This window comes from Marmota flaviventris, chromosome 5 (genome assembly GCF_047511675.1).
Source record: "Marmota flaviventris isolate mMarFla1 chromosome 5, mMarFla1.hap1, whole genome shotgun sequence".
Lineage (NCBI taxonomy): Eukaryota > Metazoa > Chordata > Mammalia > Rodentia > Sciuridae > Marmota > Marmota flaviventris.
In genome coordinates, this window is record NC_092502.1 from 64,645,674 (window position 1) to 64,672,248 (window position 26,575).

Consider the following 26,575-nt stretch of genomic DNA (forward strand, 5'->3'; position numbering starts at 1 on the left):
CTACACAGGGCTGGGGTGTATGTAGCTCAGTGTAGAGTGCTTCCTAGCAAGGGGGGGCCCAGGGCTCCATCTCCAGCACTGAAGGAAGAAAAAAAGAAAAAAGTGGTGGTGGAGGGGAGGTCTCTACACTACACAACATATTACTTGCCATTACTAAGCTTGTTCTGCAAGGGCAGACGGACATTTAAACGGGACCAATTTGTGGAACTGTGCTTATGTTTACACAGGAGTAAGGGTTGTGATAGGACTTTAGGAACTGAAGCCATTGGACCTTCTACTTGCATATGAGAGGAACACCAGCAGCACGTTGGAGTTAAAGCCAGTATGCACAGAATTAATCATATTCCAATGAAAGGAAAGGGATTCCATTTCTATACCAGATGCTGTTCTGATAGCAAGAATCAAGTCTGGATCAGACACAAAATATGTCTACACACAGCAAGGATAGCCAGCTTGGGGCTTGCATTGACTCTTTTTTGACCATAATCATATTACCTGCTCCTGCCCACCTATTTTGGTGGAAAACATCTTTTAATGTACTATTTCAGATATAAATCTTACCAAGGAAAATGGATCCTGACTTGGAATTTTGCACCAAGAGGAGACCACAGCTTTTTACAGATGGGAAGAGGAATTCTAATTCCCTCTGGAAGCCTGCATCCCCTCTTGGTTTCATGATCTAGAGTCATTGCCAGTCTAGGTAGAAGCCCTTGTGCAGGATGACAGAGGACACACACTACCCTCTCCCTTGTCACACATATGGCCAGGTTCTTTTCAGTACTGGGGATTGAACCCAGGCTCTTGCGCCTGCTAGGCAGTGGTCTAACACTGAGCTACATCCCAGCCCCACATATTGCTGCTTGATCAAGGAACTAGACCCTAGAAGTGACCCCCATATTCTTTTCTATACAAACCTGGCAACTGCCACCATTTCGCCACTACTGTCCACTGCAAAGCCCGTTTTCTCTCATTGTTGATATTCTTGTCCTAGCTGGAAACACAGAAAACCACCTACAGGTGACCCAATCATCAGGAATAAAGCAAAGTTCTGAGCAGAAGTAGTCTGCTGAGGCAAGTAGGGTACATGGCTTTATATTATTATCTGCCAAATGTTTCTTAGATGAAAGATAAAACACTTAATGGGCACTGAAGGCTAAATTGCATTACCCTTTCATTTCCATCCCTATGATTGATGTTGAGAGGCAGTACTGGTGACCTGGTCAGTAAGATGTTGCTCCATCTACGGGCTTTGGGTTCCACCCTCTCTAGGTATAAACCAAGTTGTCACTTTAGCAGAACAGTCACTCACCCTATGAGCCGTGCATTACCTAATCACCCAGGTGCTCACCTCCACCCAGTCCTCAGCCATTGCAGGAGATGAGGGGGCCACACTAAGGGTGCCCTCCATCTTCCTCAGCCTCATGATCACAGGAAAGCAATTGCTTAGTCAAAATTTACCCTTCAGGTAAATGGAGACTTTGTGTGTGAAATGACGAGTCTGGAACTTTTTGTAGGATGCTGAGATAGATTTTTAAAAGGAAAAACTCAAGTCTTTGCAGTGACTGTTGAACTGGAAATGGGGTTATCAGGCCACCATTTTGTGAAAATTAAATCGGCACAAATAGATGTGGAGCAGGGCAAACCTCATACCATCCAGGGCTTCCTGTGAAAATCATTTTAACTACCCTTGACCTCTACCACTGTTGTTGGCTTTCGTTTTTCAGTCAATGTACACTTTATCCCCATCTATATAGAATAGAAGAAAAATGTTCAAGGTGTAGTTTCTTGCTCAATAGTGGGATTAAGCTGGGCATTTAGTGAAACATTTGAGTCGTCCCACAAATTTATAATCTCAGGGTGAAAGCCATATGGAGCTTGAAGCATCAAGTTCTGTGGATCACAAGTTGAGGCAAAGTTCCCCCTCTAAGTTTGCCGCTTTCTGTCATTACCACTTCCTCTTTGTATTCTCACAGAAGTTCTTTTGTTTCTTGTAGCATGTTTTGCAATTTATACGGTTCTACCAAATAGCATGTTGCAAACACAAAAGTATGTGTATCAGAAGTCTCTGTATCTTGAAATTGGAATGTGGGTGTGATTCATGAGTTTTACATCAATTATTAAACAGTTGGAGATGAAGATAGGCAGAGATGGATGGGCAGTAAAGTATTCCAGGTACACCTACCAGCTTAGGGCGGTGATAAATGAGTTGGGAAACATGAAAGTTCAAAGCAGGTTTTAACTCGAGCTGCAACAGTGTACGCTCTGAAGGGAGGTAGACTACAGCTTGATATAAACCACCTCAGAGACAAACCAACTGGCTGGGAGGAGTCAAATAAACCTAAGGACTTTGTAAGAGGAATAAGGATTTTCAGAGCCCTTCTGTGCCAATCACCCTTTACCTTGCAGGATTCTTGAGGGAGACAGAGCTCTGGAGAAGGACACCATTTGGGAAACAAATGGGATGTGTCTTATTGTCTGGGACTATGTCTAACATTCCATAATACAAAGTTCTAATAATACAAGGAATCCTTCCTTGTTTTGACCCATGTGAGCCTTAAGTTGAGAAAGTGAAGATATTTTCAGGATGTGGGCAGAAGGACAAGTATGGTTGTCCTTGGGAAAGCAAGTTGTATTTCCCTAAGTATTGTATTCCTTGCCAATGGATCCAAGGGCTCACACTGGAGAAAGCAACTTCACTCTTTTGATACCCAGCTTCATCAAAAAAAAAAAAAAGGTTCACTGTTGTCCCAGTGCTAGGGCCCTGCACCCCACCTGGACCTCCAGAGCTCTGTGTTAACATTGCTGCCCTGTGGAAGGCATAAATTACCTAAGCAGAGCCTTATGACTGAGCCCAAAGACACGAGCGTGTCTAACCCCAGGGCTGGTCTCCCTGCCGTCCTCTCATCACTCCTGCTACTCTGTCTGGGAAATGTTAGTGTTTGAGCAGTCTGAGGTCCTTGACTCTTTCCCTGATACTTGACAGAAGCCCCAAAGTGAAAAGAAACAATCACACCACCTTAGGTTCTACCCAGGTCAGGAAGCTCTATGCCTGACCTTGGCTACTCACTGCAAAGCTGGGAGCCGTCACTCATGTTCGAAGTGTACCCAGCACTTAGTGCTTTGCAGTCCTGACATTCCAAGGCAACTGCAGACATTAAACAGCTGCTTTCTTCCCTCTAAACACAAGAGTAGTGGGCTAAGATGCACAAGTTAAAACAAAGGAACGTGTTCAGCACTTCCCCTGAAGGGGCCAGTTTCCCAGACATGACAGACTGCATTACTCCTCAGCTCAGAGCACTTGTTATATAAACCACCCTTGTGAAGTTATACCAAGAGATTGCCAGCCATGTAACTTATTTTGTGTCTTCTTACACTTGACTCATGGAGGGATCTTTCTGAGAAAATAGTCCATTTCCAGTGTAGGTCCTCATTAAGAATGGAGCAGCCTTTTCTGAATGAAGACACTGAGGGCCAGAAGTCTCAAACTGGTGACCCACAAACCACATGCACTTCACAGACAAGATTTTCTTTTATTTTCATGATGCTTATAAAAAGAGTTGTCAACATATAAAATTTAAGAGATTTTTATGTAAAATTCTAGATATACAGCTTCTTAAAAAAAAAAAAAAACAAAACGAGAACATTGGCCAACCCATGCAGTATTTCATGGCCACAAATGAATTAAGCCAGGGGCCACTGATCCCTTAGAGGGGGCCACAGCCTTTTTAGTTTACCTGGATCACTTCATCCATGCTATTTTGCGAACCTATAGGGTTTAAATTTGCTACCTGTGAGGTCAGTCATCTAGGAGGTCAAAACAAGATATTGTGAATTGTTGGTTCCATGCCTAGTTTGCAACGGACTGAGCTTTTGCCTTATTATTTTTATTTTTATACAAAGAACGTCTATTAGGAGCATTTCCATATATGGAAAAAGACAGCTACTCTATGTAAAAGGGGGCAGTTTTACATTATTTACCTGAATAAATCAGGCATACAAATAAAATCCTGAAATGAGGATATAGAAGGAAGACTGGAAATTGGTATTATTCAGGGGTGATTGCCTTTGTTTTCCACCTCACGGTTTCCCCTTTACTTTCCTTACATGCATGTTATCTTTAGAATGTTCCTCAGTCAAAGGCCATGGTCACAATTCCCCTGCCTTTTTTTTTTTCTTTTTTTCTTTTTTAATAACTCATTTGCACCCTTGGTAACAATTGTTGGAGCCCTGCAGGGGAATAATTGTGGGGGAATTAACCTCTGACATTTTTCTAAAAATAGCCCTAATAAATCCAATCATAGGTAATTTACCTGTCCTTGTTCCTCCCGGGGTAACCAGCATTGAAGAAAGATCTGGCAGGCTGGCATTCCTTCAGCAATTATCTGTGATCTGAGTTCCTGGCGCCTATGCTTTTTCTCTGTTTAGAAATATGTACTGATTGCCCTTTCCCCTCTGACCCGGTGACCTTGTTTGCTCAGCACCCTTCTTCTGGGTTGGAATGAGGCCATGCTGGTCCAGTAGGATGTGCTGGGCTCCCATGGAGAGGCAGGGCGCAGATCAAGCTGAGGCATTTTTGGTCTCCCTCCCTCCCAGAGATCTCTGAGCTCTCCTCCTCCACTCCTGGCGCCAGAGCTTCCAGCATCCTAGCTCTGCAGCATCTCAGTCCTCAGCCCTAATTCAAATCCCCATAATTGAAACCAGTTTGGGGAAGTTTCTTGGTGTAGAAAACGAGGTGGAGGAGCCCTGAGTGGGTGACAGGGCTGTGGCTAGCAGAAATGCCCAGAGTCACAAAGAAATTAATTTCTCTTTCCCAAAACAAAAGGGTCCGAATAGGCTCTTCCCTTTTGTTCCAAGAGACCACAGTGAGGTGTGGCCATCAAGAAAATTTACCTTCCCAAGTGCCACTTCTGGTGGCACTTAAAATACAGTACAGAAAATCCTTGTAAATTCCGCTGCAGAGAAAAAGCCCTAAGCCTTTAAATGCACAGAAAAGTATGTCTATTATCTATCCTTTCCAAGTAAGTGTGCAGTTACTTAAATTGCCTTTGTCTTCTTCTTTTCAGCTGACATTATCTCTACGGTAGAATTCAACCACACGGGAGAATTACTAGCGACAGGGGACAAGGGGGGTCGGGTTGTAATATTTCAACGAGAGCAGGAGGTAAGTGGCGGTGAATACAAAATGCCCATTTTCTTCTCTTTCTAAAGGAGGCTTCCTGCTGTTGCTTAATCCTCATGTGTCACCCTTTACCTTTGCTGCTTTGCTCACAAACTTAAAACTGCCACAAGGTCATTAGCATCAGCAGTTCCACTCACACAAAACCACCTTTAAAAGGTGCTTGGGGGGGGGGGGGGGCTTATCATTCCTCATTCAGAGACCCTCCCTTTCCATCCAAACTACAAAATTCCACAGATGCTTTTGGAGCACAACTCCTCTTTTTGTATTGGGGTTTGTTCTGAAGTTATTGAAATCTAGTCTTCCTTGATTTAAGGAAGTTGCCAGAAGAATATGAAAGAGGAAAAATAAAAGGTTTTGGTGTTTTTTGATTATTGCCAATAATTACAAATGGAACAAGTTGGGTCTGTAGAGAAGAAAATGACAGCTCAGCCTACCCAAGAAAGTGAAGTCCCCCAAAGTGACGTCTCAGTATGGCATACATGTTAGTGGAGGTGATGTGAGGGTCCCTGGGCTGAGTGCTGTATGCAGCACTATTTCTGAGCAAGAGTTCTAACTTCTAGTAAATCTCAAAAAGCCCATTTCTTCTTGAGACTTGGGTTCCACTAGGAATTGTTTCTCTTTTTCATATAAATTGAGTTTTTGGGTGTCTGCTTCTATTTTGTCAGAATGGAATTATGGCCCAATTTGATTTCCTTGTCCTCCCCTGGCACAATCTTGGAGCTTCCAGCAGGCTAGTCTGTGTTCTAGTAACTCTCCCATCTGCCACTGCCTGCCTCTGAGATTCATCAGGCACTCTGGAAGCGTGAAGGAGGCCCCATGTAAGAGAAAGGCTTCACCAGAGACTTCCTTAGCAATTTAATGCCTATTTTGTGCCTCAAAGCCATTTGCATTACACCTCCCCTCAAAAAAGGAAAGCCTCATTTAGAGGTGATATATTTGGTAATTGCACATTATTTGCAATTAATTTCTATAAGGGCATCGTAATCCCTCGGGGTTCTATATAAATTCAAGTGCTCAGCATTAAATCAGGCACCCAGCCTATTGCACTGGCCCTGGAAACATGAAAATGTGGTTGGCAAGTAGGAACTAATAGCTCTTCGTGACCTGGAATTTTTCCTGCTTTTCCAGAGCTGCCTGGTGCTAATTGGTCTGGCACATACTATACACACTTGACAGTCTGATTTGGATGGTAGCAAATCAACACTCTTATAAATTTGTTGTTAAGGTGGACTGGCTGTCTGTGCAAGTAAACAGGAGAGTAGCAAGTATGTCAGCATTGAAAGTCTTTTGAAAAGTGATTTTCAAATCTTCTCCAATTTAAAAAAAAAAAAAATCCAATTAGGTTCACAGTGATGATAAAGAGGAACCAGAGGAGCTATTCAGCATAAATTACCCAAGGCAGCATGTTGCCAGTAATATTCCACCCCACATTTTCCGTTACTATTTATAGGTTTCACCTATTTTAATTTACTGAAATATCTGGGAAGCCTGATTCATTAATAGAATGATGGGGGCCACATTCTAAAAAGCTAGGCTTTTTTTGTTCACTGGAAAATAAATGTTAATGAGGATAAAGAACATGCTGTTAAGTGTTTATCTTTGTAGGGAGCCTGGGATTAAAATGCATGCTAAACCTGACAGACAAAGCCATGTGACATTGGGGCAGGCCAGCTTTTGACTTTAGTGGGCAAGCTCTGCTAGTGGGTTTTTAGTGAGCACAGTCCATAGAAACAGCTCATCAGAAACCCCCATGCCCACAAATGGATTTCACACCAGAGCTCAGCATCATTGCCCATCAGTAGGTTGAACAGGCTTTGGATGTTCTGTATCTACCTAGGAACATAAATGTTTATTAATAGTCATGCTTTTATACAAATATTTAAGAAGATTTGAATTTTTTAACAGTTTTCCAAAGCCTAAATTTCTTAGCTCTTGGTAATGGTCCTAAAGTACCTGAAGTAAAACCTCCCGTCTCTCTTTCCTTTTCTTGTTAGCACTGTTTTCCCTCCTCTTCCCTTTTTTCCCCTTTCTTTTGCCCCTTTCTGCAGACCCTTGCCCTGGGCCCCGTTCTCTCAGCATTTCTTTAGTTCCCGCTGTTCACCCTTTGCACAATCAGCACCAAGGGAAAGCCACAGGTAAAGTCTCATCATTCTCTTAATGATACAGATGGCCTCTCTGTGCTCCTGTTTTGTCACTCGTGTTGACAAAAAGTGGGGAGGGGTTCCTGATCCCCAAATCTGATCCCCCATAAGCTGAGAGACCATGGAGAAGTCATTTAATATACCTGAGCCTCATTTGTCCACATCCCTGCCCTGCCTACTTCTCAGAGATTTTATGAGGATCAGGTGGGATTTTAAAAGGCCAGTGGCCACTAAGCAAAAGACGGTGAAGAGAAGAAAAGAAAAAGACTGTGAAGGTCACAGTTGCTACCACTTTGTTTTTATTTATTTATTTATTTTTTGAGACAGGGTTTTCACTAAGTTGCTCAGAACCTCTGTAAGTTGCTGAGGCTGGCTTTGAACTTTTGATCAATCCTCCTGCCTCAACCTCCTGAGCTGTTCCATGCACCACCAGGCCAGACCTTTGTTCTTTTTTAAGGAATTGAGTACAAATATATGTGGACACCAGCATCAGATGGCTATTCCAAAGGGCATCTGAGGCATTCATTGGATGCACAAAAAAAATTGTGAGAGCTTCTGTTTATGTTGATTTTAAATCTTGTCTTATATGCTATTATGTATACCATATATTAGTGCAGAAGTTCATGTATATGGTTTATAAGAAAACAAATGCATGTTGGAGACACCAGTTGTTACCAAGAGGATGCATGATCAAACGCTTTGGAGGCTCCTAAGTAAGGGTAGAACATTACCTGTAATGGTCTCAGCTCATCCAGCTCTAACACCACCTCCCCCTCCTGCCCCTGATGATTCCACTCAAAGAAAAAAGGAATGGGCAAGTTTACAGTTGGTTTCCATGATTTAATCTTTTGTGTATTCTTTTTTTCCCTTTCTACAGAGTAAAAATCAGATTCATCGTAGGGGTGAATACAATGTTTACAGCACATTCCAGAGCCATGAACCCGAGTTCGATTACCTGAAGAGTTTAGAAATAGAAGAAAAAATCAACAAAATACGATGGCTTCCTCAGCAGAATGCAGCTTACTTTCTTCTGTCTACCAATGGTATGTGGAGGTGATTTTCCTGTTTGAGATTTTCAGAGATGTGGTCAGCCAGCAGTATATGTCAGTCTCTTTAGTCTCAATTTTCCTCTATACTTTGTGGTCTGGTGAACATAGAACCACGTTTACAAGATGCTTCACAGTGTACCAGGCACACACACAGTAGGCCCTCAATGCATAGTAGCCATTTTTTAAAATAAATATCAAATTTATGACTGAATTGTGTGGTACCCATTATCAGCAGTTTTCAACTAATGTAGATTATTTGCAGGTGTTTTTAGTATGTGACTTCCTGTCTTTAAGATTCACCAAATGTTACTCTGGGCACACATTTCAGGAAACTTGACATGCTGTCTCTGTGAGTTTGGCATGCTGAATAGAAGTTATTAATCCCTAAATATATTTTAGGGTCTGTAAAGCAGATGGCTGTGTGTGTGTCTCTGACAAAATATCTAAGCTGGGAGCCCAAGTCAGGAGGAGTTAGGGACACAGCAAAAGAATTGATCAAGAAAGGATTTCCTTTTCCATCTCCCTCCAGACTCCTGTACCGTTTGTTGGTTTAGAAGGAATTGATATAAATAGGTCAGAGAGAGAACGTTGGTGTTTGAATAGAGAGCCAAAGTGCTCATTCACTGGATAAGTGGAGTTACTAGAGTTACCTCCCTCCAGGTTCTTAAACCTGTGCTGCAAATAGCCATCTATGCCCAACACAATTTAAAATAAAGCCATATAGGAAAGGGTGCTGCTTTTTCAGCATGACAAGAGGATTCGTATATGGAAATTAAACACCATTTCCCAGACAAATAAGTTGGAGACTGATTCCTTTCATTTGTGTGTGTTTATGAGGAGTACACACTTAAATGCAAATCAAGACGCAAGGGATTTGCTTTTTACCTACACACAGCATTTAAGAAGAAAGGAAACTGGTCATATCAAGTGAAAAAAAATGCAGATGATATCTATAACACAATAAAGCATGTGTTATTTTAAAAGCCTGGAAAGAATCACATCAAAAAGCTCATCATGATTAATTTTTGATTGTGCATTATAGGTGACCTGTAAATTTGGTTTTTTTATCATTGTAGTTCACTTAACATTTTCATTGTCTAATTTTGTACAATGAGTCCTCTATTAATTTTATGCAAAAGAGAAAAGTTTTCTGTGCATATGAGCCCCCACATCCCTCTAATATAAAGTGTAAGAAAATGGCAGTTTTGAAACAGGCATTTTAGAGTTATCCAAGCACATCTCATCTCAACAGGACCAGATCTCTACTCATCTGTTTTTCCAGATTCCAAATAATTTAATTTTTTCTCATAACTATATTTATTGTTCTGTTTATATTTTGAAAACCTAATTTCTTGGAAACCAAACCACATGATTTTGTTTCAGTTTCTTCCCTTTGAATTTTGCTGTTCAATTTTCATCCAGAGGCTCTGCAGTTTCAACATGACTCAGAATAAAAGGGACTTCTGATAGTTTTGACCTAATTACTTCCGGCAGAGGAAAAGTGTCTGATTATCTTCTATAGCTAGATTATGTTATATTATAAAATTTAGCCTATTGATTATTGCAATAAAATTCAAAGACTTATTAACTACTTTGGAGGGGGGTTGGGAAGGAAAGTGAAATGCAATGAAGATTAATTATATAGCATAATGTTCTGTTAATTGAGTTTTTAAATAGTTTTTTGATTAACAAGGATATTATCTTCCCATTTGGGATGTTATTTCATATGCCAACAGCATCTCAAAATGATTTTTATAAGAAAAATTCCCATGTTCTTTTGCAATTTGCTATTTTATACTAATATTGAGGTTGAGACTCCCCCCTAAGCCAAATAGGTTAACATGCAAAAATTAATGGAAGACAATTGGAATTACTGTACAAAAGAGAAAATGAAGATTAATGATAAGATTGTGTTTAAAGCTGCCACAAGTGATGATAAACTACTCAGAGAACCAGTCAGAAGAAAGAAAAAGCCATTACTCATAGAAACAGCCACATGTTCCTTAGACTTTTTTATCCACAAAGCTTCAAGATACTGAGTCAAGAAAAATGGTGTGATAATCAAGTCAAGGATGACTCCCGGCAGTGCAACCCTGGGGAATTGGATCGAATCCTCCATCAATTATCTTTTTTTAAAATTGTGCTTATCTCATTATAGTTGGACCTAATTTTTACCTTCTGCTAAAGTGTTTTTCCAACCTCATAATTTTTAATGAAAAAATAAAACTAGTATCCCATTGTGAATCTAGACCTTGAAATTATCTGTCATGTGAAAATATGTTGCTTGACCGAGCTTTCCACTTCTTTCTTGATGCCTCTGATGAGAAGGAAAGTGATCCTGAGTTTGTTTTTCATCAAAGTGATACATGTTCACTGTAAAAATTGAGGAAATACAGAGAAGCAAAATGAAGTCCATAAAAGTGTTCCAATCCAGATAAATCTCCTATTAATGTCTTTTAAAGCAAGAGACCAAAGGCACAGATGAATTTGGGTGTTTGTGTTTTTTTTGAACAGAAATGTGATATATTCTACAAACTTTTTAAATCATGTTTTTAATTTAATAACATGGATCTTTTCCTAATTGTTAAATATTCTTCTAAATATCGCAACATTTTCAATGACTACATAGTATTCCTATGTATGATGCCTCGAGTATCCAACTATCGAATCTTTAGGGGTTAACAAATTCTCACTCCTATAAATTAATATTATATTATGTATATAATCGAATCCTATAAACCCTTATAGATGTTATAAATAAACATAATTAGGCAAAACACATTATAATCATATATAACCTGTTATATCTACTAAAAATAGTTATATAATTATATAAATAAATATAATGAATATACAGAAATTTTTCATATTATCTCTGTCTAGTAGAATTGAGAGTTTTTTTATATCTTTCTGCTCATTTTAATTTTCTAAATAACAAAAGACATCTGTACTAAAAAAAAAAAAAAATCTATATGTGCGAAATTATTATAGGTTTGTAACCTCCCCCCAGAAAAATCACATCAAGGAAACCCTGTAAGAATTTATGCAAAATTCTGATGACAAATTGTCTCCCTGATCAGAGGGATTATAAGCGATTTTTATTCTTTGTGTTTTACCTGTGATTTCACTCTTTCTTTGTACAGCAATTTATCATTCATGATAAAAACATAAGATAAAAATCGCCTTGCAAATGGGATGGGACACGTTTCAAAGCCAAGCAACAGAAAATATTTGGTGTTAAAAATCCACTGACTCTTGAGTTATTCTCAGCCACAGCTGATCAGGAGCTAATCAAGTGACTATAAATACAGTCCATGTTTCATCTTCTTACCCTAAAAAGCAGTATCTTATGCAACAGCAATCCAGAGAGGGTGGGACCAGAGGGGTTGGCATGTAGATGGAAAGTTCTGCATTAAGCTCACAGCTGGAAAAGGCTTCTTCACCTTTTGCCCATCACCAGCCAGGGTGAGTGCTTCGTTCAGAGCGCACAGATTGTAGCAGCCTTGCCAGTGACGCTCAGCTATGTGAAAACAGGGGCACTTATCTGTTCAAGTAGCCCCATTGCTGCTGAAAGCCCATGATGTGTGGCACATTTAAGACCTCCAAGGACAAGGCATTTGTTTCTGTTGGTTCAAAGAAGCAGTACTGTGAATTCACTTCCTGTCCTTGCAAGATCTGTCTTCCCAAAGATGCAGGAAATGGGAACTGTGGACCTGGATGAGGAGAAATGGAGGCCCGAGATGAGGGTGCAAAAGAAAAAGGAAATCCCAGTAAGGCAGGGAAGGGGGATGGCTTCCCCCATGACAGTGGTACAGAGAGGGGGTATGAAGTACAGACGTCACTGAGGGATGAGCCTAACGCTGTCAGGGCAGCATGTGGTTATTGCAAAATAGTTGACTAATTTGCTAATCCCAATAACAGCCACTTCTTGTAGATCATTATTAGCAGACCAGCACTGTGTTAAACACTCGCTTGCTATTATTCATTTAATCCCAGGAGCCCCTTGAGGGAGATACTGTTTCCCTTCATTTACAAATAAAGAAACTGAGGCACAGAGTAACTGTCTTCATTGGTTATGTTGAAATATGTGGCATATACTTACATGAAAAACATATTTATCTGAAACTCACATTTAACTGGGCGACTCGGTATTTTTTCCCTGCCAAGTGTGGGGGTCTTATTTGTTTGTTGTTCCAGAACTATTAGTGCAGCCTATTGCACAGGAATCCTAGAACCTGGCCACATGGAGCTGGAGTAGGGATTAGGCCCAAGGTTGTCGGATTCAAAAGCTTTCTCCATAGAGGCCAATACAAGTGTCTGCCTTCCAGGAGAGAGGTTAAAACAAGTACAAATAACAAACACAGGGTGTGATAAGGAAGGCGTGCAGAAGCATGTGGCCCCACAGACATGATTTGTTTAGCTCAATGTGTCTCCTTAAAGAACCAAAGGGTTGGGGTGTGGCTCAGTGGTTGATCACCTGCCTCCCATGTGTAGGCCCTAGGTTTGATCCCCAGTGCTGCAAGGGGTGAAGGGAAGGGCCAAAAGAATGGAAAGCCTTCAGGTGTGGCACCCACCTCCAGCTCCCCAGGTCCCCTATCCTCTGTCACTCACTGCCTTGGCCTGTCTGCAGGTCTTGGAGTTCTCATCTTTGTCTTAATGCTGTGGAGATACACAGGAGTCACCAAGTAACATGATGTCCTGGGACAGTCAAAAGATGACGAAGTTCCAGCTGGAATTACAGGACCGGCAAGGGGACAGGAGCATGATTCGGTGCATCTCCATACCATTTTACTCCCCTTAGTATTGCTAGACATATGCCATATGCAGAGGAGATGCATATGTTCATCCATCCAGTATTTATTATCTATTACGCCCTGACACTATTCTAGATGCTGGAAGGTTGGTGATAAACAAGACAGAAAAAATCCTTGCCTTCAACAATTTTATATTCTAGTGAAAAAACAGAAGAACCAACCAGCCAACTAGCCAATCATCAGGTAGTGAAAAGTACTATAGGTTTAAAAAAAAAAAAAAAAGAATAAGAAAGTATATGGAGAATGGCGATGAGGACAGCATTTCTATGAAGGTTTTATGTAAGGCTCTCTGACGTTGGAGCATGAACCAAAATAGCAGAGTGAAGGAACATGTGAAAAAGGCATTATGTGAAAAAGAGGGCAGAAGGTACAGTAAGCGCAAAGGCCCCAGGAAGGGGGTGGGCTTAAATGTTTACAATGAAGAGCCAGGAAACCATGGGGCAGGAGCACAGCCAGGGAGGGGGAGAGGGTAGGGTGGACAGTAAGAAGGGTGAGGACGCAGAGATGGCCAGCTAGGAAGGGCCTTTCTGGATATGCCCTGTGTTCGAGTGAGTGTTCAGTGAGGCAGGATGCTAAAATAGAGGTATTAAGAGTACCTACGTCCCAAAGTTACTGCAAATATTAAACCAATTTTTTATCTAAAGTGCTAACATAGTCACATAATAAACTCTTATTATGCAATGTTGAATCAATATAATTTTTATTGAGTGAGCCAGATCAATACATAAGCTATAGAATTAACAGCACATTGTCAGTAAGAAAAATGAAACCATTTTTCCCAGTCTATGCTTTTGTGTGGGACCGTGAGATCTGCCTCCAAACGTTGAGAGGTGTGTGCACTGCCGCCCTGTCCGTGAGCCAGTCTCTGCAGCCACTTTCCATCACTGTCTCTCCCCTGTCCCCACTATCCTCTCCCACCTGCCACCCCCAGAAAAGCTCTTGACACGCTCCTCCCCTTTCTTTCCCCTGTAATTCTGATGGCCTGGTTGTCCTCTGCAGATAAAACTGTGAAGCTGTGGAAAGTCAGTGAGCGCGACAAGAGGCCGGAAGGCTACAATCTGAAAGATGAGGAGGGCCGGCTCCGGGATCCTGCCACCATCACGACCCTGCGGGTGAGTGGGGCTGCTGCTCTGGCCACCAGGGTCATGGGGGGGGACAGGGTCCTGGGGCTGGGCACATGCTGTCTGATACTGTAGGTTACAGCTGTAATGGGCGCATGAGGGCGCCCAGTCTCGGGTAGCAGATGGAGGAACGGGAGAGGTGCCAAGCCCTAATGACTACAAATCCGCGCTTTTCCTTTTGTCCCCGAGGACTCGCCACATGGCCACTGCCATACGTTACCATATTCTTAGCCTCTGTCTGCTCACATTATCTAAATGTCTTGAGCACCTTCTGTCCTCAGGGCACAGGGGATGAGACTCTCTGGGTGGAAAGTTGGAGTCTTATGATTCAGAACACAAACTGCAGAATCTAATAGGCCTGGGAGCAAATTGAGCCACTTACCAGACTCTAACACAGTCGTTTAACCTTCACAAGCTTTAGATGTGCAAGTTATTTTTAGTTTCTCCATCTGCATGTGCTGAACATGATTCCCACTGTTGGTGGACTTCTGAAAATAATAAAGTGCAAGGAAGATGGCGGGTCCTTCCTCCATGGCTGGTACCCCCGCTGAACAAGGAATAGTTTCCTTCTAACCCTCCAGAAATACACAGCCTGGTAAGGGGAAGGGTTTGCACTGTTCAAATGACTACGATTCTCAATAGACAAACATACAGAAAGAGAATGTCAGAGAACTGCAGTTTGATCAAAGGAGGAAGAAATTACATTTGGTTCTGGGACGGCTCAGAAAGGGCTCATAGGGAAATGGTAGTAAAAATGGATTTTTTGATGGTGGTGGTGGTGGTATTGATGATTGAACTCAATGGCACTTGTCTCATTTTGTATTTTATTTAGAGACAGGGTCTCACTAAATTGCTGAGGCTGGCTTTGAACCCCCAATTCTCTTACCTCAGCCTCCTGAGCTGCTGGAATTACAGGCGTGCACCACTGTACCCAGCTAAGCATGGATTTCTATAAGTAGATTTTTGAGAGAAGCCTTTCTAGATATAGTATGTTTTTAGTTAATTTATTGTTTGTGTACTTATACTGGGGATTGAACCCAGGGTGCTTTACCACTGGGCCACATCCCCATCCCTTTTTATTTTTTATTTTGAGACAGGGTCTCATTTAGTTGCTTAGGGCCTTGCTAAGTTGCTGAAGCTGGCCCCAAACTTGCCAATCCTCCTACCTCAGCTTCACTAGTCCCTGAGACTATAGGCTGGTTGTAGTTTAGACTGGTTTAGAACTGGATGAAAAGTTTCGTTTGGAACATAATGTGAACAGAAAAGCAGGCACGTGTTGAAACAAGCCATGGTCCCAAGGGACTTTTAAAACTGTGCAAAGTGAATGCTTTCAGATACCAGCTGCTCTATGGAAGACCAAAAACTGAGAAGGGGAGATGGCAAAGCATATGTGGGCAAGAGCAGTCCTCAGTCTAGGTTTAAAAGTATAAATGGGAATTGGATGGTCATTGTGCCTAATTAGCTCACTCGTTCATTTGTTTATTCTGCAAGTGCTTTTGAACAGACTGTTGGCCACAGTGCTAGGCTGTTGGGGATGGTCATTGCTAATGGGTACCTCATCTTAGCTGAGCTCCTTCTGAGCCAGCACACACTGATTCTCTGTTGCCTCTGGTCAGCCTGTACCTGCAAGTCCACCTTCTCCAACTAGGTAGGAAAGGCATAAACCCACCCTGATGCTCCAAGGGTTTGGAGACTGAGAGTAGAGCAGGCAGGAGTAGAAACCTTGAGTCTGTGTGTTTAGGATTTCGACTTCGTTCCTCTCTGACTGATGACTGGGCATTTTACTTGAAACCCTGTGCCTCTAAGGTCTTATCTGTATTACAGGGATGACAGTAGTCCCTGGTCCTGGGATTTTTGTGAGGATTCATCACCCTTTCTTTTTTTCTTTCTCTTTTTCTGTCCCCCACCCCAGGGTACTAGGGATTGAACCCAGGGCCTCAGGCATGCTGGGAAAACACTCTGAGCTATATCCCCAGCTCTGTTGTGAAGATCTAGTAAGAGAGTGTGTGTCATGAAGAGTTTAGCCTGTGTGGGGTCTGGCTCACAGAGAGTACTGGATGTCAGCTTCCTGCTGCTGTTTTAGGGTTACACCCACCAGAGACATCACCACCACCACCAGGGCTGTTGATAGGCCTATACGTGAGAAAAGTCATATTTATTTTCATGTTTTTTATATTATTAACAAACTACTCTCAGATATCAAATAAGTGACAAGCACTCATGTGGGTCACACAATAGGAATTCAGACCATCTTTTGCCCTTCGGGACATTGTGATACTGTGTTATGGTTTGGATGTGAGGTGTCCCCCAAAAGCTCATGTGGGAGACAATGCAAGAAGGTTCAGAGGAGGAATGACTGGATCGTGAGAGTTTTAACCCAATCAGTGAATTAATCCCAATAGGAATTAACTGAGTGGTAACTGAAGCTGGTAGGGTATGGCTGGAGGAGGTGGGGAATTGGGGGTGTGGCTATGGAGTACATATTTTGTATATGCAAAATACATATTTTGTATAGGCAAGTGGAGATCTCCGTCTGCTCTCTGAATTGCCTCCCTCCGCCACACTCTCCCACCTCCAGCCACAAGGAATGGAACCAGCTGTCTATGGACTGAGACCTCTGAAACCACAAGCCCCCAAATAAACTTTTCCTCCTCCGCCATTATTCTGGTTGGGTCTGTTAGTCATTAGTCACAGCAGCAAAAAAGCTGACTAAAAAAGGAGGGTTTCTCGCGATGGATGAGGTACAAATGAAGAGTTGAATCCATAAAATTCTGCCTGCCCAGACTTTACCTTGTCCTCATTTTTTGTGTGCATGGGATTTCTTAGATGCCATCTTAGTGCCCACTATGGATTCCTGTCATCCATGGCATCTGGAGGATTTCAGAGATATGGGCCTAATCCCTTGGAGAAGTCACCCCTGTAGTAAAGAGAAGAGAAAGCCTATTTAAGTTCTCATTGGGGCAGAGACCCCTCCCCATGGCAAGATGGTGACACTAAAGGAGTAGACTTTAAATCAAACACGAAGTGGGCACTGAGACTGGGAGTTAGAGATTCCCAATTTGTTTTTTTGATTTTCTTAAGCTAGTTGCGTGATCCAGGCCCCAGTGAATCACATTTCTTCCCTCCAGGTTTTGTTTTTAAGTTGTCGAGCAGCAGATTGAAAAATGCATAAATCCCAAACCCATCCACAGTGGGGTAGTCTAAAGGAATCCACATTTTTAATTGACCCTGGTGGTTGAGGCAAGAGGGTCTGTGGCCCCTGGACTCTACCGTCTCTAAGACCCCTTGGAACTGTCACTTTTATAAGCCTCTGATATTTTGCAATCATGTGAGCAGCTGTTATGCCAATGTGGGAGACATATTTGCCATAAAATCATTTGACTCATATCTGATTTTACCTCCTATCTCTTCCTGAGCTTTTAAATATCCTGCATTTCTGTGTAAACATCCACACCCCAGCATTCTTTCTCTCAATGCAAACTCTGAAAAAGCCAACCTCCCTTTCTTTTTAGATCCCAGTGGTAAAAGAAGAAGAAAAAAAATGGCAACTCTGAAAACCATAGATTCAGAACAATGACTCCAAACAGAGAAGGAGCTGACATGATATTAATCAGACTATAATTTTACTAACATGCTCTGCTCTTGAAATTTGCATTGCCAGCAATTGTGTCTTTTTTTTCTTTTTTCCTCCCTATACTATGATTACCTCTTGCTCACTTTCACAGTTTCCAGTTCTACATGGGTCTTGAGAGTGAGAACATTTAATAATACCCGACAGCTAATTAATCCTCACTGTGTAATGAACCTGTTCTGTTTCAGCTCTGAGAGGCTCAGCTTTTCAAAGCAAGAATGCAGCTAATTTTTTTTTTCATGGAAGATACCCTTTCAAATTCAATCACTTGTTACCCAAAGAGCCTATGAGAAGTACTTCTATGAAAACAGCATCCCTGCTCAATATCATAGCATTCAAAGTAATAATCATGATGCTATTTAATAACACCTCATCATTGTAAAACACCCTTTACATAAAAAATAAATGGTTCCTTACCTAATAATGCCTTGATTCTTCCTCAGGACAGACAGTGAGGACCACAGTAGCCGAGTTCCATTTAGCCCTGGATGCTTAAATCTGACCCAGGCTTAGAGAGGGCAAGTGACTTGCCCAGTGTCTTTCAATTGATTATTCCGAGACTAGAACTGAAAGGGAAGAGGTAGGCCTGGGCTCTTAAGCACATCCATTAGGGCATTCAAAATAGTTATCATAATAATTAGTGTCAGGGGCTGGGATTGTGGCTCAGTGGTTGAGTGCTCGCCTAGCACGTGCAAGACCCTGGGTTCAATCCTTAGCATCACATAAAAATAAATAAATAAAATAAAGATATTGTGTCCAGTTACAACTAAAAAATAAATGTTAAAATTTTTTTTTAAAAAAATAATAATTAGTGTCATTATTATTCCAGGTCAGAGGATCTCTGTGTTAGTCAGCTTTCCATGCTTGTCACCAAAATACCTGACTATAACAGGAGAAAAAGTTTATTTTGAGCTCACAGTTTTAGATCTTCAGTCCATGGTCAGCCAACTCTCTACAGGTTTTGTTTTAAGACAAAAACTCTGGGCCTGAGGTGAGGCAGAGCATCATGGCAGCTTGGTGGAGGAAAGTGCTTACCTCCTGGTAGCCAGGAAGCAGATCAAAAGAAGGAAGAGACAAGGTGACAAGATATGATCTCCCTAGGTACACCTCCAGTGACCAGCTTCTCCCAGCCACACCCCACCTGCCTACATTACCACCCAGTTAGTCCATTCAAATTAGTAATCCATCAAATGGATTAATCCACTGTTGAGGTTTCAACTCTTATGATAAAATCATTTCACCTCCTGCATTAACACAAGAGCTGTGGGAGGGGGGCACCTCCTACCCAAACCATAATAATTTCTCTCTCCCCCTGTCACTCACATACTTTGAGTTTCCAGACCCCTGACCTTAGCATGGAGGTCTATACACAGTTCCACTTGGGGAGATTCCCCAGGCTCTTTGTTTCCACCTCACCACCCCCAACACCCAGGGGTAAGAGGCCCTTAGAGCCCTTTCCAGGCAAGAGGACTAGTATTTAGGTTCCTTAGTCATCCTGGGATGGGAGTGCAGTGGTGAGAAATCTTAGTATACCTCTCCCTGCAGAATGAGCCTGGAGGGATTATTTTCCTCTTTATGGTTGGCTGCTGGTACCCTGGGAACCTAGGCCAGGGTGAAGTTTGCTTCTTAACCTGTTATAAATACAGAGTCTTAAAGGTGTGAGCTCCCAAGCTGTGGCTTGTCATAACCTGTCTCCCTAAATGTATAGGAGATATAATGAGTTCAATGTTTCTAATGGACTTTATCCAAGTACCCCTTCCAGCAGAAATAATTAATAATAAGAATAGCCACTGTTACCTGAGTGCTTATTGTCTTTGGTAGAGTTTAAGTCTTTATATCATGGAGTTCTCCCAGTAACTCTCTCCGATAGGTTTTGTTATTCTCTCCAGGTCATCATGCCAAACCTTTGCCCCTCACATCATGCAGAACCTGCCCATTAGAAAACAGTGCATGCATCTTTTCCCATTCTTCTTTTTTTTTTTTTTTTTTTTTTGGTGGAGTTGGGGGGTTTACTGGGGATTGAACCCAACCAAGGGCACTTAACCACTAAGTCACATCCCCAGCCCTTTTATAATATTTTATTTAGATACAGGGTCTCACTGGGTTGCTCAGTGCCTTGCTAAGTTACTGAGGCTGACTTTGACTCATGATCCTCCTGCCTCAGCCTCCAAGCTACTGTGCTGCTGTGCCTGGCTCCCCATTCATTTTTTGTATCCTTACCCCACCCTTTTTCCTAGCTCTTACTACAGCCTAGTATACCCCTTGTTCATTGCCTGCTGAATTTGGAGCAAGCAAGAGGTTTATCCCCAAATCTCATGGCTACAAAATAGCAGTGCTAGGATTAAACCTAGTCTACCTGACTCCAAATGTGATTTTCTACAGCTTTTTCTTTCTAAGAAAATATTAATTTATGACCTCAGAGCAGAGGAATTTCACTGCTGATTTGTGTGAAATTCTCTCTCAGAACTCTTTAAGTTCTCCTAACATACGAGCTTGGTTTTGGAGGGTGAAAGTTGAGGGCTGCAAAGGTTTCTCTGCCACAGGGTGGGTATGCAGGGATGCACTGCTGTTCTTAGAGGACCCGTTAAATGACATCATGTTTTCACATGTGCTTCCTGCTGGCAACTGCTTCTTTTCTCAGCTTGGGACTGTTGCACTCTTGTGACTCTACAGAGCTAACAGCCTCTTTCCTCTTAAAATGGTCATGATGTTCATGATGTTCCACTTATGATAATTTAGACACCCACTAGCCACAGTCCAAGAACCATGGCAAATGACATGAGCACTGACCAGCTCTGCCAGGGGACTTCTTGAGGATCATTGCTTTACAGGTCACGGGATTGGACAGATTGTCTGAAGAACACTATCTAGTTCTTTCTGAGATGAGCAATCCTTTTAGTGGAACAACCTATTTAACTCTTCTGATTTGTTTTCAGAGAGCTGATCAAACAGAATACTGGTTTAAGCTAACAAATAATAGCAGAGACACTTATTTAGCTCCTCTTGGTGACAGACTTGGGGCTGAGCCGTTTTATATACAATGTACAAGTCTTTATCACAATCCAGTGACTTGGGCATTCTGCCCATTTTTTGAGATGTGTGAATAGAGGTTTAGAGAGGTGATTTTGCTGCAGGTGGTCCCTGGATCACATTTTGAGAAATAGTGGTTAAGGTAAGTGACCTAGGAATGGTACAGAAACCTTTTCTGTGGCACTTCAGGGAAAGCACAGAAGGGTGTTGGTGCAGGATCAGGAAGGAGTCTTCAAGATGTGTCTTGAGCAATACATGACTTTTGTGCTTGAGGGCTCATTTGATGTTCCCAAGGACACTTGGAGGCAAGCGGGACATAGTTATTATTTCCTTCTTTCTATTGCTGTGAATGTAAAGTCCCATTTTAAAAGGGACTGTGGAGGTTCTGAAAGTCCAGATGTTTGATCCAGGGTCAAGCCACACAGCTTGAGGGTGACATCCTAGGAATCAAGCACTCTGCCTACAGCCTGAAGTCTTTCTTGCTACATCTGTGGTGACCCTGTGTTGACACTCGCTCGGGGAGGATGGATGACCCCAAGCCAGTTTCAGGACAAATTACTGGTTGAGTCAGGACAAGCTTTCACTGCCCCGGGTTTTAATTTGGGGTTTATGCTTTGATAACTGAGGCCTCTCAGGACACAAATACAGCCTTCTTCCAACCATTTTTTAATTTTTTTTAGACTTCATTTTCTGATTTATGGCTGCTCTGGGGGCTTAATATACAATCCTTTCATGGTTTCATCTTTCCTTTCCTGATATTTGTTGCAAATAACAATGGAGTGTTTAGCTGCTGTGGTGGAAAATCAATCAAGCCTGTTCCATATTCAGGGCCTGCAATGGCACCCGGATGGCCCCCCTGGATCAGATTAACTTTGTGAATGTGTCATTCTGCTGTGGGTAATTTCTCAACCTCCGCTTCCTCTTCCCCCTCCTGCCTCGGCGGGTAGATATTGAGATCTCTCATTGATTGACTGCCCCGAAAGTGAATACTGGCATGTGATGTGTGTAACTCAGCGGGACGCACATACTCTGTGTTTATGAAAATAAATAATAATTTCTGTTATCGTTATTGATTGCCATCATTATCTGATTGTATCCGTCTGTGTCATGGGGTTTCAGTTATGGGATCAGAAAACACTCCACAGGAACCTCAGGCACTCGCCTACACACAGGCCTGTGTGTGTGAACACATTTTGCCTTTTGGGGAGTGAGGGATGTAGATGTTTCTGTTCTGCTTGTTGACTGACTTCCTTGGGCCTTATTCAGAGAGACATGTTAGCTGTGTTCAACATTAGCCAAAGGAACTAGCTCAGGTGGAATTAGAAGAGCAGCTAATGCCTGTCCAGTGTTTGCTGTGTTCCAGGAGCACCCTCAGACTCTGGCCAGTTTAACCTGTAATGGAGATACAGAGGCTGTCCTAAATTCAGGTATTTGGTCACTGGAACTGGAGAAGGTGAGGAACTTGCCTAAGGCTAGAGGTTGATAAGTGGTGATGCTGGGACTTGGATTCATGTCTGTATACTCCCAAGCCCAGGCTGCTGTCTTGCCTTTGATAGTAATTAGAGTGCCTGGAATCTGCATCTTAAAATTTGGTGTAAGCCAAACTGCACATGAGTCAGCAGGGGCCAGAGAACAATGTTCAAGGAGACCATAGAAGTTTTTGATGCCTTGGGCACAGGCAGGTGTCTGTTTTGTCTTACATGAAGGCAGGCCGGAAGGGTACATGGATGGAGGTCATGGTTTACCAAACTTGAGTATTCATCAGACTCTGGGAATGCCCAAGTCATCCCTAGCTGACTGGCTCAGGATCGCCAGGGATCAGGCCCAAGGAATCTGCCTGGATTTCTCTTCTGTGTCCCAGACAGTTCTGAAGCCCAGCTGGGTTTGAAAGTCATTGGCATAATAACCTCTAGGCTCTGGAGAGTCTCTTGTTTGATTTTTAAGCAATTCCTGATTCTCTTCCCTTGCCCCACTGTAGGGTTCTATATAGATCCATTCATGGGCAACATTATTATCAAAATATGGTTGCCTTTGCTCTAAGAAAATGATTTGATTTAGATTGATCTTCTGTGATGAGCTTGGCTGTGATTGATTGGGGGCCATTAATATCTTCTACAACCCAAGTTCTTTCCCCTCTCCCTGTTGGTCACATCCTGGGAGCAGCCCCTCACCCCCTGTGCCCAGTGTGCTATGTTCCAACAGTAACAATTTTGCAGACACTTACTAAATATGTACTCTGTGCCAGTCTTCTGGCAGGCAAGTTGCAAACACATTCTCGTCACACCCTGACGACTCAGCCCTGTGGGTGCTTCATGTTATCTCCCCATTTTACAGATGAGGGCATTTCATTCTGAAACCTTGCCCAAGTCGATAGCTACCAAGTGGCAGAGTCATATTTCTAACTATGTTCATTCTGAGTCCCAAGTCTGTGCTCTTAACACTGTGCAGGAAAGGTCTCCAGGAAAGGGCTGGATCTCTGACTAGATTTCAGCCATCATCTGTAACATGGAAATAACTTTTCTATTTCTCAGAGGTTAGGTTGGTAAAAACAAAAGAACATGTTGAAGCATCTAGCATAATGCTTCACCATAAATAGGTGCCCAATGTAGTTCTTACCCTTTTCTTTCTTTTTCCTTTCCTACCCTTTCATTTGGAGACCAGAAAAGCCTGATAAAAATAATGAAAAATTCAAAATTGCATTACATTTTCTTATGAAGGTCATCAACCCACTAAGTTCCATGAGTGTGTCTCTTTGGCTCTCCTAAGTTGTCTTGGGTTCAGAAAACATTCACTGTCAATCAAATATTCTCTTCTAAAACAAAGTTACCTGTTAGGCTGCATTGACCATGTAGCAATTAAATTCAATATGAATGGAAATGGAATCAGAATCCTAAACCTGGTTTAGGATCGGGTTCTATTTCTCTTGCTCTCACACCCTTTGGAAGGTATCCATCCATCCTTGAATGTGCTAGAAACTAGTGAATAACACTCCCTACATGTATGTTCAGTGGCAGTGCAATGCTGAGAATCCACTGGTGTCAGAACAAGAGAGAACCATGCCAAAAAAAATATATAGGGCTGAAATTGTGGCTCAGCGGTAGAGCGCTTGCCTAGCACGGGCAGGACCCAGGTTTGATTCTCAGCATCACATTAAAAATAAAGGCATTGTGTTGTGTCCATCTACAAAAAAAAAAAAAAAAAAAAAGATTCATATTCTCATTCATTCTCATTCTCATTCTCTCTCCCCACCCCCCCTCTCAAATATATATATATATATATATATATTTTTTTTTTTTTTTCCAGATATTTCCACAGCCTCTGGTGCCATTGATCTTGAGATTCCCTAGTCAGGAGGCTGGACATTATTGCAGACTATGGTCCTTCCTCTTTTTCATCAAGTGGTCTGAATTTCGAGGATGCAGAAAGGTTGACCAGTACAGGGCAGTTGCTAGCCTTTCTCAGTTTTGGCAAGCAAGGATTTTGTCAGCATTTAAACCTCATTCACAATGACCCAGATGGGTTTTTCTCAAAAGAGAAATATGCTAATCCCATCTTTTCGTTAAAAGAGCTCTGTATATACTTTTACAAGGAAGAAGGGCTGTACTGGGTATGTCACACAGTGGTAAAGTGCTTGTCTCGCATGCAGGAAGCCTAAGGTTCAATCCCCAGCACTACCAAAAAAAAAGAAAATCAAGGCAGATTTGGGTGACTGAAGGGGGGAATACTAATGTGTTCCAATCTTTCTGGTGGAACCATCTGCATTGTGAGCATAGCAACAAATATGTTGTTCCTACACTAAAGTGTAAGCTCATTATTGCTAAAGTGAAGGAGGTGAGTCTCCAGCCCCTGAAATTATACCTGCATGTGTGTGCATGTGCAAACATGTGCTGACATGTACATGGCACCTGATACCCGAGCAGTGCATTGCTCTACAAACCTGAGAAAGCAAACAAAGACTGGAGCAGACTTCAGTTTGTTTTCAATTAGGCTTTCTTAACAGGAGATCAAAAGTATGTGCCCACATCCTTTTTTGCTACCAGCTTATGCAAAGAACTAGTTTGAAGCCATACAAGGACTTCTAGGCCCCTTGCTCATTATACACAAGATTCTTGTAGAAAATAATTAACACAAATGGATTTGGAATCAAGTTCAGTGGAGGACATGATCACTTTGATCCTATTACATTGCAAACCAAATTTCTACTGATGCATTGATGTAAGCATTTCAAATACCAATCCTTACCAGAGAAAAAATGATTTTTAAATGTGTCCCTCATGGGCTATGGGTGGCAAGATACATTCTTTTCTTTGATGTATATAAACAAGAAACTGGTTAGAGGGAAACTTCCATAGGGTGTTTTTATATTAAAGGAGACTTTTTCTTTTTCAACAGGAAATACATTTCCTTCTCTGGTTTCCTTATAATGATTGAGCCACAAAGAAAGGAATTTTTTACCTGAGAGGGGTTAGATTTATATTTGGGTGGAGAAGGGTAGGTCATTCTTTAGTCATTTGTTTACTATGATCAGATGGACTTGTTTTCCTTACCAGAAAAAAATGTTGAAAGCAAAGGTGTCACAGATATTTCTCACTTGTATAATGTGGAAAGTTCTAGCTTAAACACATTCGAACAATTTTATTAACTCCAGGTTTCCTGAGAACCTTTAATATACTAATAAGCAGTATAGTATTTTTCTTCCAAACTTATTTGACCATGAAGAACCCTCTTCTCTATTCAGATGATGACTGTTGTTAGAACACTCCACTTAACAATGTAGCCCTTGGCTCATGCTAGTCCCCAAGGGAAAAAGGAGCTTGCTCCCGAGTATGAGTTGGCTATGTCACTTTAAGACATTGAGTAATTCCACCCACACTTCCACTTTCCTTAGAAAGATTTTCTTAATGAACAAAGCCACACAGAGATTCTGGTTTGAACCCCTTTGTCCTGTCATGGACCACTAGCCAACAGTCCACGGATCAGTTTCTTTGAGAAGCACAGTGAGTTCATACTTCAAAGCAGAGACCATATCTTTCCTGTTACACTCACTCACAATTCAAATAATTGCACCTGAAAGATTCAGAGGACATTGATGTTTTCCCTCTTTGAAGACCAACTTCATTGGGAGAAATGCTGAAAGAAGTGAGCTGTGAACAGGAATTACTCTCTGCTGGCATTTCCACTCTGTTATTACTGTCTTCCGGTCACAGTCATCTGATGGTGGAAGATACTTAGTAGATCCTCCCTCTGGTGATTCAAGTTCATTAACATTAGCCAAGGACTTTTTAGTGCCTAGTATTGAACCAGGTACTTGGCATACAACCCCATCAAATCTCCATCATAATCCCATGAGTTTAGAAGTGTCATCACCATTGCGCAGATGAGGAAACTGTGCTCATATGAAGGAACCAGTTTGTGCAAAGTCATTCCACTAGCTCATTTCCACTATCCTCTGGTTGAGGAGGGATGCCCACAGGTAGATCTGTTCTGGGAGAGGGTATGGGATAGCACAGGCATTGGGGTAACACTCCTGGGGTCAGACGCAGCTCTGTGTTTGTATGGCTTTGGACTTTTTACTTCAACTCTCAAAGTATCCATTTTATCATCAATAAA

General features: G+C 41.9%; 1 protein-coding gene across 1 annotated transcript in view; it reads left to right on the plus strand.

The window, feature by feature from the left end:
- Ppp2r2b (protein phosphatase 2 regulatory subunit Bbeta) overlaps positions 1-26,575 on the plus strand; it is a 256,538-nt gene that overhangs the window by 150,702 nt on the left and 79,261 nt on the right. The window contains exons 3-5 of the mRNA XM_027927909.2: positions 5,064-5,161; positions 8,198-8,363; positions 14,183-14,295. Of these exons, the coding sequence (XP_027783710.1) occupies positions 5,064-5,161; positions 8,198-8,363; positions 14,183-14,295 (377 nt within the window). The remainder of the gene's footprint in view (positions 1-5,063; positions 5,162-8,197; positions 8,364-14,182; positions 14,296-26,575) is intronic.